Source organism: Pristis pectinata, chromosome 10 (genome assembly GCF_009764475.1).
Source record: "Pristis pectinata isolate sPriPec2 chromosome 10, sPriPec2.1.pri, whole genome shotgun sequence".
In the NCBI taxonomy this organism is placed as follows: domain Eukaryota; kingdom Metazoa; phylum Chordata; class Chondrichthyes; order Rhinopristiformes; family Pristidae; genus Pristis; species Pristis pectinata.
In genome coordinates, this window is record NC_067414.1 from 58,595,409 (window position 1) to 58,607,597 (window position 12,189).

Consider the following 12,189-nt stretch of genomic DNA (forward strand, 5'->3'; position numbering starts at 1 on the left):
TCAGAAGACGACAGGATACAAACACACACACACACAGAGAAAGAAATCAGTGGTCCAATGGAGCAAAGCAGTGGAAGGAATTCTAAATATGGAGATTCTAAATTCAACACACTAGAACTGGTGAACCAGAAAATCAGCAAGAACTGTGATGAAAGACAAGTACAGCATTGAGCTAAACATCAAATTCTGGATGCGATGGAAGTTTCCATCTGTAGGAATTTAGGAGAAGAGGGTTGGTAATGATGAAGGGAGAGAGAACAAAGTTTTATGTCTCTGAGAACAGAAGAATATCTGAAATAAAAGGAACAAGATGATGGAAGTAAAATTCAGCTCAATTAAACAAGGCATAATATGGTACAATGTTAGATTCAGGCTGAGTGAAAGCTGGAAAGGCAGATATAATTAAAATGCCACAGGATTTCTTTAACTGCTATGATAGAACAGAAAAAAAAAGATAAAACCAGATGGACCAAATTCAGACATAGCAAAGTGCTCCCAGCCCAGCACTGTTGTAAATTCCTCATTATTAATGTCTAGAATCTGGAGTCTAAATTAAGAGAGCTGTCCCACAAACAACCAAGCCATACACTGATACTGTCATACTCATAGAAACATATTTTACAGATTGTTCCATTGCAACCCCTGGGGATGTCCTGACCCACCATCCAAACATGCCCACCAGAAACAGAGGACAGGAGAAAGAGAAGTAGTAGCGAGGATGATAATACACCCTCGGTTGATAAATCAATGGTCCCCTAAGACTTCTAAATAGCACTGAGTGTATCAAGGGGCACAGACTGTACTCTGTGTAGGGACATCAATGGCCATTGCCTAGAAGCCCAGTCATGAAGGATAAAGCTGCCCTTCTGGGGCTCCAACAGGTAATGAGTGAAACAACTTTGTCCTTAATTACCAGCATACTATCTGTCATTATAATTATGATAAGCAGATCTAGCAGCTCAAAACAGAGCATCCATGAGCAGCAATAGCATATATACATACACACATTTAAAATGCCACAAAAATCTGTAACCATATGACCCAGTATACCCCTCACTCAATTACAATCATGCCAAAGGAATATTTAGTGACTGCTGAAGGGCAAGAGAAGAGCAGCACCAGGTGCAAAGTGATGAAGCTGCAACACAGGTCTTTCCAGAGGCATACCTTCAGGATTGGCAATGAATTGCTTCTACTCCAGTTCTGGGAGTTCTGAGTTAACTGATTTGATTAACATGGGATCTGCATAACAATGCCACAGATACAGAAGGTGCCGAAGGGGCAAATGGTAGGTAGTTTGTGAAGTGGTTACACTTCTCCTGCTGTTTAAACTGGTCTTCTACATATTCCCAATGCATAGGTTCAACATTCTCAGTACCTGTCTGAATGTTCCTGCTCCACTTTGAGCAGTCATGGGCCAGGGATTCCCAGAATTTGGTGGGATGTTGTACGATTTCCCCCAAGGAGACTTTGAGAATATCCCCTAATTTTTTCCCCTGTTCACCTGGGAATCTCTTGTCTTTACTGTTGGAGGGCAGTGTTATCCAGGAGGGCAGATGAACAGAGCACATCTGCTTTGTGGAAGTTAAATGTAAGACCCAGCCTCTCACATCCTTCAGTGAACCAGTCAACAATTATTTGGAGCCCAGCCTCTGAACACACACGTGAAAGAGTGCAGCCCAATGACTAAGGATGGAGTGACCTTTGCTCTCGGCAATGTAGGTTGACCAATTTCCCAATAGTCCCATAGAGTAGCTCCACCCAGCAAGAAGCTTGTAGGAGGTCAGACGCAGTACTGTGATGAAAAATATTGAAATGAGTGCCAGGGTGATGACACAGCCTTGCTGCAGTTATTGCAGAGGGAGTTGGTTCTTTTCTTGAGGGTGGTTATGATCACAGCATGTCTAAGATTCCCTGGCACAATTCCTTCTTCGATATCAGTGGAGTGAGCCAAAGGATATTTTGCCAGTGGGTGACTTTGACAGCACTAAAGAATCCACACAGCTCATGGTTATCAGTGAGTTTCTGGATCTCCTGTGCTTTTTCCTCCCCACCATCTGTTCTTTCAGTCATGAGTTTTCAGGTGCTTGTAGAGTTGTTTCTTTTCCAATTGAGGCATGCTGGGGATTCCAATCCAGGAACGCCTTGCGTTTGCAGTTAATTAGCTCCTGGATCTCCTGGTCATTTTCATCAAACTAGTCCTGGTTCTTTATGGTAGAGAGGTCAAAGAGTCCATTGACAGGTGATAATTATGAAGGATTTCAGGGAAGTCCAGGGACTGGGGATATGTTGCAACTCCTGGTGGTTGGGAGTTGACAGGTTGTGAAGCACAATCTAAGAAAAGCATTCTTTGTTGAGTCATCCAGACCTTCAAAATTGATCTTCACGTGGCAACATTTCTGTTGTCATTGGGGCCAGACTGATGGAGATAACAAAGCAGATTAGGCAATGATCACTTTGACAGCCATGGACACCTGTCACAGCAGAGGTGATGTGGACTTTATAGTAGTCTTTCACTCAGATGAATAAACCTTCCAACAGGTGCCATGGCCTGAATTAGGGTGTCTTGCCATGAGGTCCTGCATTTATCTCTCTGACAAAACAGGATGTTGGTTATGACGAGACCTTGCTCAAAGCATTTTGTCAGGACAAGGAGCCCATTTGGATTCACTCTCACTGTTCACATCTTGCCAGACGGTTGCATCTTTCCTGAACCTGGCACTGAAGTTGCCCAAGTGGATAAGTTTGTCTCATTCTAGATTCAGGACACAGTTCTCCCCCCACCACCACCCCCCTTCCCCGAGTCAGAGAGGTCCTCTTTGGCCACATCGACAGGCTCCAGGGCTGGGGAGTGTGCAGTGATGACCCTGTCATGCTGGTTCCTCTATTGGAATGAGATGTTCATGAAGCATTCACTTACTCCACAGGGTAGTTGCTGAGATGCAAGACTTGCTCAGCCTTGACAATAAAGGCAATGCCATCAGGTTTGCCCTTCCAGAAGGTATATTCACCAACTTATTCTATGACAAGCTATCTCCCCACCTTATTGTCTCAGTCGACATCAATGTCAAAATGTCCAGGTTCCTGAGCTATGAAAGCGAAATGCTGTTAAAGTCTGTCACTGGTGGGATTGTCCATGAAGATCCTGACATTCCAGGTCTTGAACATATTGAGGAGTGGAAGTTGCCCGTTTGTGGTATCTTTTAACAAGAATTAGCCATTGCACACCAGTCACTACATGGACTGTACAGAGTGAAACCTTAACCCAGTGGTTAAGGGAACCAAGACAACTGCAGACCAAATTCTGCTAGGTGTGCATATGCAACCATTCATACATACAACAGGATGGTACACATGAAACAGCATGCAATCCCACTGCCTATGGATGTGATCAAAAGTCTGCAAGCCTGTGGCATCTAATTCTGAATGGTGGAGGATGATTAACCAGCTAATGGGTAGAGGCCCAAGAATATCCCCATCCAGAAGTGCTGTGTGCATGATCCATTTGGCTTCCTTCGGAGATCCTCACCATCACAAAAACCAGTTCCCAATCAATTTGATTCACTCCACATGGTGTGCAGAAATGGCTGACAGCCCTGGATGTAGCAAAGGGACCAGTCTACACCCAGGTTGTAATACTGAAGACATACACTCCAGAACTAGCCATGCCTCCAGTCAAACTGTTGCAACAGCGTTACACCACCTGCAGGTTCAAATGCTATATTACTTGGAAATATATCATCATTCCTTCAATATCATTCAGTCTAAATCCCAAAATTCCCTGCCCCACTGCATTACAGGACTACTGTCACCAAAAGGACAGAGGTAATTCATCAGCACCTTTTCTTGGGTAATCTGCTGGTCTGGAAAATGAATACAAAAAAAAGATAAATCGGAATCACATCCAGGCAACACTGCCACTTTGGAAGAGGACTGAAAGACCTAGATTATGATCAAACTGTTGGTGCCAGTAAAGGTATCATAAATCCAAAATGCATGCATATCCTTTAATAATCCTACTAAACATGGATCAGCAACTACAACTTCCATGTAGCCATCAATGAACGGTTTCAAACTTCTGACATATCACATTGCCATCCATATGCCACCCATATGCCACAATGGAGAACAATTTTGATGCAGATCACCATCCAGGTACATGATAAAGTGGAAATGCTGTAATATAAAGATGTGAATACTTGATGGAGCGGGTGAGCATAACAATTAGTTTGCTAATGGTACCAAGAAGAAGTTAACAACCTTCCTCAGACATCTATGGATTTTGCCATTCACAGATGCTTCCAGCATTCTGATTAACTGTTCTCTGGAAGCATGAACCAAGTATCATTTTGCTCTTGGGATGATACATCACTTTCAATTCCCATCCTTTTAATGAAAAAGCACTTGTTCAGTTTTACAAACAATATGACAGATTCTAAATATATACTCCTCTACCAGAATTGTCAACAAGCTCCTTTTGTAACTCATTATTTTCAATTATTATAAAAGCTACTCCATGCTGATTTCCTCAACATAAAATGATAAAAACAGCCTCCTGGAAATTTGTAAATATTTTATAATTAATTTCATGTACAATCCCATAATAAATGATTAACATTAAATGTGTTTCTGCATTAAGGAACAAAGCACCAATTTAAATCTAAAAGCAGTGACTGCATGACTGTGTTATTAGGAACATTTCAATATTCTAATTTTTCTCTGATCTAAATTGTATATCTAGTCCCGAAATCACTAAACACAATTTCATCAAGTGGCAAGAAACAAACAGTGATAATCACTTAAATTTCAAAACACAATATGCAAACTACATAAAAATGTTACTTTAGGTATTGTGATTATAACTGAGATTCACATTCTCAGATCTTTCATTAATTTCATAAATTGTTGGATGGTTTTAAAATCTACTTAAGCCGATTTTACAATGAAGGCTCACTTGTGTTTTTTTTGAGAAAACCATAAACACCAACAGTCAAAACGTAAAGCCAATCATTTTTAAGAATCAACTCGCACTTTAGAAAGAAACATGAAAATCATAGCTGTATGTACAGAAAGCACTCCTGTTGCTTATGGTTTGATTGTGAGACAATAACTTAAATAACTTAAGATCTTAAAAATGTATTTACAAGTCCTCTCAACAGTTATCATAATATGACGCCAACAAAGTCATAAGATAGATGAGGTAACCAGAAGAAAATACTAAATCAAAGATTTTGTTTCATTATTATTCATCTATTGAATATGTCCGTGGAAAGAGGAAAAGATCCCACTAACACATATTAGTTTAATTTTGGAAGTAAATGTCAGAAAAGGTGTAACTGAGTATAATTAACTATTGTCTCTTGTCAAAGTTCATGTCCCTCTCTATGAACATTTTAAGAGAACTGTATTTGATAACCTGACCACTGCCTGAGATATGGAGAGACTCTGTCTTCTTTTGAAGATCACCTGAAAGCTAAAGGTTGGCTTGCAGTGGATGACGCTGGGATACCACAGAGGGTGTGCGCCAATGTGATTCACTGATTCAAGTGAGGAAACATACTGTGGAAATGCATGATGATTGTTGTACTAAAGAACAGTCTTTGACATGTACAATATATCATGAAATAAAAATGATAAATATTTAAACCATCAAAGCACTAGCATAAATGCCATAGAGAAACTGAGTCCAAAACTAGGGGGCATAGATTTAGGTTGAGAGGGGAAGGATTTAAAAGGGACCTGAGGGGCAACTTTTTCACGCAGAGGGTGGTGAGTATATTGAAAGAACTGCCAGAGGAAGTGGTTGAGGCAGGCACAATAGTATCATTTCAAAAGCACCTGGATAGGTACATTGGGGGGGGGGTGGGGGGAGCTTAGAGGAATTTGGGCCAAGCACAGGAAATTGGGACTAGCTGGGTGGGCACTTTGGTCAGCATGGACTCGTAGGGCTGAAGGGCCTGTATCCATACTGTATTGCTCTATGACTCTGACTCTACAAAACAATTAAATTAGTTAAACATATGGGTAAAAGTCAAAGTTGGGAGTCAAATGGTATAAAGATTTTGGATTGAGATAGTTGAACGCAAAAGGAAAGGTAAGATCTTACAATGCTCACCTATTAAATGGAACTATTTGAAGGAACGCTGAAAAAGAAAGTCTTAATATCCATTTTTACCAGTAAAATTATCTGCATTTATATAGCATGTAATTCAGAAATTATGGAAGTGACCATATGACCAGAAGATTCCTATCAGATAGCTTAAAAAAAGAATGAGTTCTATCTAATTATGATGTTGCCAAACTATGTCAAACTTAGAAATTTGATTGAGGTCTGTTAAGTCATAAATAAGTCCAACTGCAAAGAATGTGCCAAAATAGAATTATGTTTAAACTTAAGGGATGTGAAAGCCAAAGCATTAATTTAGATAATAAGACTTTTATTTTGTATTTGACGATAGATAGGCTGAAAAAAAAACTTAAAATTAGCAGGACTATACAAATGAAGTATGGGGTACTTGAAGCAAGAAGGGCGGGCAAGAACATTAACATGGGGGAGCCAAATCATCAAAAGGATCATTTTGCTGAAGTGGCATTCATTACAGAATTATAGACAACTAGTATAACAGGTACAGTTCAAGGAATGGTTTGATTTACTGGAGAGAAAAGGGTAAATAATAAATGGATTTTTGAAAGACCTCAGACCTTAGTACTGAAGTTGCTGTAGTTTACTTCAAACTCTTACCTGAGATAGCATGCCAGTAAATTGCTTCTACAAAACCAGAGTTGTGACTTAGGTCGTGACTTTTAATCCACTCACACACCTCATCCACTGTCCACAAGGAAACAGGTTTATTTGCCATTTCTGTATTTTTCACTACTCGAATCTTACATTCTTCCAGTTCAAGCTGAGCCTCAGAATAACTAAGAGGCAAAGTCTGTTGGACCAACAAAAAAGTTAGAAAATAACTTGGCATCCCACAGTAACAAAGAATAAATTGCTGAAGCAATCAAAGTTACTTCATTGGCTAGCCTTCGATATCCTCTAACAATGTTTAATGCATTTTTTTGGCCGCTGATCTCAGGTGTTTACAATGCAACCCTTCTTTAAAAGTAAAATTACCAAAATTAAAAATGTTGATTATATAATTTATTAACAAAACAGAAACCAACATTTTTTGTACTGTTATTGTTTTTACCTGTACTACATCAATGGACTCTGTACTAACTCAATGTAACTGCATTGTGTAATGAATTGACCTGTACGATCGGTATGCAAGACAAGTTTTTCACTGTACCTCGGTACAAATGACAATAATAAACCAATACCAATTTCAGAAGTTCACATGAAAATCCATTATGCTACCTCGCACCAAGACCAAGTTTCTTAAAACATACTGATAAGCTTTTCTATTAATTTTACTATAATGTTGCCCATCAGATCGGCTTTAGATTTCTCCCCTCTCGCGTTAGACCAATGCACTCTAATTTTTAGACTGCTCCACCCTAGGAAAAAGACTGTGACTATCTTCCCTGTCAATTATGTATCAGTCCCTTATTCGGTTGGTCTCAGTAATAACTTGGAGCACAGTAGTTTGTAAGACATATGAACAATAAGCAATCAAAAAAGGACGAAAGTAATTGTCAAAGAACAAGAATGCCACCTGCAAGGGAACTTTGATGGATGTAGTTGGTCAAATCAGCCTTCGACTAGAATGACCAAAAATGGAGAATGAAGGATGAAAAGTCAGTTCATCTAAACAGAGCCTGAAGAGGTTAATGTGGCATTGAGGCAAAGAACAGTCATAAGAGTGTAAAACAAAAGGCAACAAATGAAGTTTAATCTTCAGGCAGAGGATAGGATAGAGGAGAATAAACATACTCACTGGTAAACAGTTCACAAAGTCTCACATCTCAGGCAACAACAAATGTGAATTATCAGTAATAAATGTATCAAAGGCCAGTTGTCCCTCTATATGGATGTGCAGCCTTATTTTCTGTATAAAAATCATGACTATTTCTTGGTAGAAAAGCCTTTGTGCTGTTTGCTCCCATGCATGTGAATAAATTGCTTGCATCTTGAAACTAAACCACAAAGTGTTGACTCCCTTACCTAACACTGTCCACTTGGTTCAGCAATGGAAACATACCCTTTGTCCCACCACATCTGCTCCATCCATCAAGCACCCATCTAACTAATACCATTTCTCCTCTCATATCCCCATCAAATGCGCTACATACCCACTACCCTGTCCCCCCATACTCCTGGTACCCACCAACAGGGACAGTTTACAGCAGCCAATTAAACCCACCAATCAGCATATCTTCGGGATGTGAGACAGAACTACAGTATCTGGGCAGAACCCACTAAGTCACAGGGAGAATGAGCAAACTCTGCACAGATAGCATCCAAGATCAGGATCAAACAATAGTCTCTAGAGCTAGAAGCAACAGTGCTAAACAACATTGTGCCAGGCCAGGTGCTTGGAAGCACCCCACGCAGCCATATACATCAGACAAAATATTCCGGAACAATACCTTAAATTCCATCTGGTGGCTACTCACCTGTAAACTGTATTCATGAAGTTGCTCTGTTTTTATCTGACACGACTTAGAAGTGTTGTTATGGGACATCTTCACAGTCCATTACTCAGTGGTACATATGTAGTCCTTAAATAAAGCTGCCAGATTCTTCAAGGAAGAACAATAATAGATTGTGAAACCTAATTGCAAAAATAGACATGAGTCAATTAATGCCTATTATAATTTCCAGAACTTAAATTTGAAGTCAGTGGACTCATCATGTTTTAAAATCACTATTTTAAATACAGCTAAGATATTTAAAAGCTTGTATTATTTATATCATCTGTAGAATGGCACACCAAATTTGATTGGACAAAAGTTCAGAAATTTTGGAATAGGATGTTTTTGATTTTATACTTTCCTACCTTGCACTTGGCTCATTCACATCATCTGCTCATACTTTAAAGTAGATGACCAAATCCAATGATTCTAAACTCTCTTTATTTTAAATAAACTACCTACTTAGTTGTACCTTTTAATATATTAAGCAATAAAGGGACAACTCTACAAGTGGGAACAAGCATTGCAGTTGATTCTGATATATATTAATTTGAAAGCACTTTGGATTAATTTTCCAGACACATCTAATTCATTTATTGGAATATGTCACTCATCCATCCAGAGTAATAATTGTTATTTGCATGGAGAGTTAATTCAGGAAGCAATCAGCATTTATTACTTCTCCTTGACATTTCTTAGCGAAGTTTTATTAGAGCTTCTGTCAATTTCAGTTCAAATCAACAACATGCCCTGCAACAAACAAATGTGCTGCCATTTCCTTCTAGAACAACTTCATTTTTCCTTCACATTATGTGCCCAAGCACCCATTATTCTAATAGGAAAATTAAATTGGTTATGCTTCCTTACACTGTCAAGTCATTGTCAGTTTTAACAAGAAATAGTAGGCCATTTATCCCCTCGAGCCATTTCAACTGCAACATGCCTAATCATCAGTTTCAATTCTTTATTCCCCTCAGAAACAATGCAGCTTAGATTTTATCCACATTGTTAGAAATTTTTTAAGTACTAAAATACACTACTTGCACTTCCACAGCTGGAGGAACTTCCATATGTGTAATTTTTTTCATGACACAAAAATTATCTAAATATACCCAATACAAACCACCCCCTCTCCATTCTTATCACAGCCTCTTTTGGCTAACATTTCCATCATTTATTGCATTACCTTATCAAACAAAGATCTAATGCAACGAAGGCTGGTTCCTTTTTCTCTGGAGACACAAGAGACTGCACATGCTGAAATCTAGAGCAACAAGCAATCTGCTGGAGGAACTCAGGACTCCTGATGCAAGGATTCAGCCAGAAACATCGACAATTCCCTTCCTCCCACAGAGTTCCTCCAGCAGATTGTTTGTTTCTATTTTCCCTCCTTCCAACAACACTCCGCAGAGGACCCTTAACCTTAATCGTAATTGTGACAAAGCTATTAATTGTCCAAGATTGTGACACAGAAAACAAGCTAATGCACTTCTCTCACTTGTGTTATTTATATGCATTCTTCTCTACTCTCATGCAAACCAACACTCATTAACCAGTGCTTATTCATACACACCATTCCATAATTATGTTGGTCATCTTGCCCTTGAAACTTCTTACTAACGATCTATGTGAAGTCAGTAGAAATGGATACTATTCCAGATGATTTCAAACAACCAACTGCTGGTTATTCCCAATAACTGACAAGTATCGCAATGCAAACATCTGATGTTAACATCTAGCTTTTTAAAACTGAATCGCTGTTTGAAGATTTGAGGACTTTACAATTCAATTCAATGCAATACCAAGAAGATACAGGATTATCAGAGATGTCACTGGCCAAATGAGGCATTAATCAGATGGCTCTCAGGGATTGTCAAATTTTCCATGGCACATCTCAAAGTGGAACAAGAGAATTAGCCTGTGAAATGTTGTTCAACCAACAGTAGACTACCCCCTCCAGTTGATCTTATTACTTATCTTACTAATGTTTCAGGCATTGTACCATGTGCAAACTTGTGCATATATAACTGCACTGACAATCCTTCAAAATTACTTTATTGTTTGTAAGGTGCTGAGAGATGCTCTGAAGTTTGGGAAAAAGCTACATGTATGGAAGCTCTTTTTTCCCCCAATTCCATATTTGTGATTTTTTTCTGCAAGTCAGTACATAAGAACCCAGCTCCTTCACAATAATCTAAACCACACAGTGCCATTTTAGATGTAAAATCCACTCAATGCAGATTACAGTTTGTAATATTCTAAAACACAACTGCTAAACTGCTTAGATTGTTAATGTCTGCAAGACAATTCCCATAAAGGTAGTATTAAAATTTAAACAAGTACACAATTCATTTCTTCTAGGTCATAAAGAATTTGCAGTATAATCTGAAGTAGTCAGACTCCATAAAGGATATCATCCCAAAGAGGTATTTTAATTCACCAGCTGGCCCTACTTACAGGAAGTTTTCATTCCCTCTACCCATGTATTCGATAGATACATTTTTCAAGTTCATGTGAGGTAAAGTATATGCAATTACTTTGAAAATATTCCTAAATAAATTCGCATATTTGTCATCCACTATTTGCTTCAAGAAATGAATGACTGGAATTGTGTTGAGATGTTATTTAGACACTGGCTGACGATTCATAGCCTTGGAACTTAAATGAGTTGAAGTCTTCCCGCCACTGAATGAAGCGTGAATACTTCCGCAGAACGACAGAATTAGTTTACTTTTTTTCCTTTATTTCGAAATTTAAAGTCGAGATATTTAGAAATATAAAGCTAAATAATTTCAGGAAATGCGCAAGTAACCAATCCCCTTCAAAAATAGTCTCCCAGCGGCGCTCCAACATTTAACTTTTAAGAATTGTTACAGAATGCAGAATACCCGTCTGGTCAATATTTGTGAAGAAGTTGGGCGATCCCACGTACCCCAGAAGACAGACACAATCCTCACACCAGGCGCTGCACCAGAACTCCCGCCAATCTCGACCAGCACACCGGGCCCTCTACCCGGATACGCTGCACACCCGGTCCGCGCAACTTGCGCCGTACCCCGGGCTCCCGCCACGCCAGATCCGCGCAACTTGCGCCGTACCCCGGGCTCCCGCCACGCCAGATCCGCGCAACTTGCGCCGTACCCCGGGCTCCCGCCACGCCAGATCCGCACAACTTGCTCTGCACCCGGAATTCACACCATCCCTAACGACACACCTAGACCTACCTGGTCGCTTTGATCACCAGCTGCGTGCGCAACTTTCGTATCATCGGCTTCCCTTGCATCACGTTGTCATTGGGAGCCAATCGTTTTGACCTAAAAGTATGTCCTACGTGCCACTCGGTTCCATCGTGTGCCGCTCCTGCTGATTATGTTGTTCAGATAAATTTGCAGACTCTTTTTGTCTTGAGATTTGATCGGGTAACTGTTAGTAAATTAAATATTTGATCTTTGTTTCATAACGAGATAATTAGCATCATTTATGAATCAAATTACGGAAAAGAACAAATGATTTAAGGACAAATATAGTTTAACTAATGTCTGTCATGATTTACAGTTTCCAGTAGAAAGGATTTGTAAGCAAATACTATAATTCAAGAAGTAAGTAATT

At 39.4% G+C, this 12,189-nt stretch overlaps 1 protein-coding gene across 10 annotated transcripts in view; it reads right to left on the reverse strand.

The window, feature by feature from the left end:
• LOC127575467 (sterile alpha motif domain-containing protein 12-like) overlaps positions 1 to 11,836 on the reverse strand; it is a 36,635-nt gene extending 24,799 nt beyond the window's left edge. For 2 of the 10 annotated variants that reach the window (XM_052025371.1, XM_052025372.1), the window contains exons 1-3: positions 11,513 to 11,727; positions 8,563 to 8,720; positions 6,743 to 6,935 (exon numbers count right to left, since the gene is read on the reverse strand). In XM_052025371.1, the coding sequence (XP_051881331.1) occupies positions 6,743 to 6,935; positions 8,563 to 8,631 (262 nt within the window). In that variant the 5' untranslated portion in view covers positions 8,632 to 8,720; positions 11,513 to 11,727. Of the gene's footprint in view, positions 1 to 6,742; positions 6,936 to 8,562; positions 8,721 to 11,512; positions 11,776 to 11,804 lie in introns of those variants that run through there. The other 8 variants (XM_052025373.1, XM_052025369.1, XM_052025370.1 and 5 more) reach the window with 8 other exon arrangements.
• Between the last annotated feature and the right edge of the window lie 353 nt (positions 11,837 to 12,189).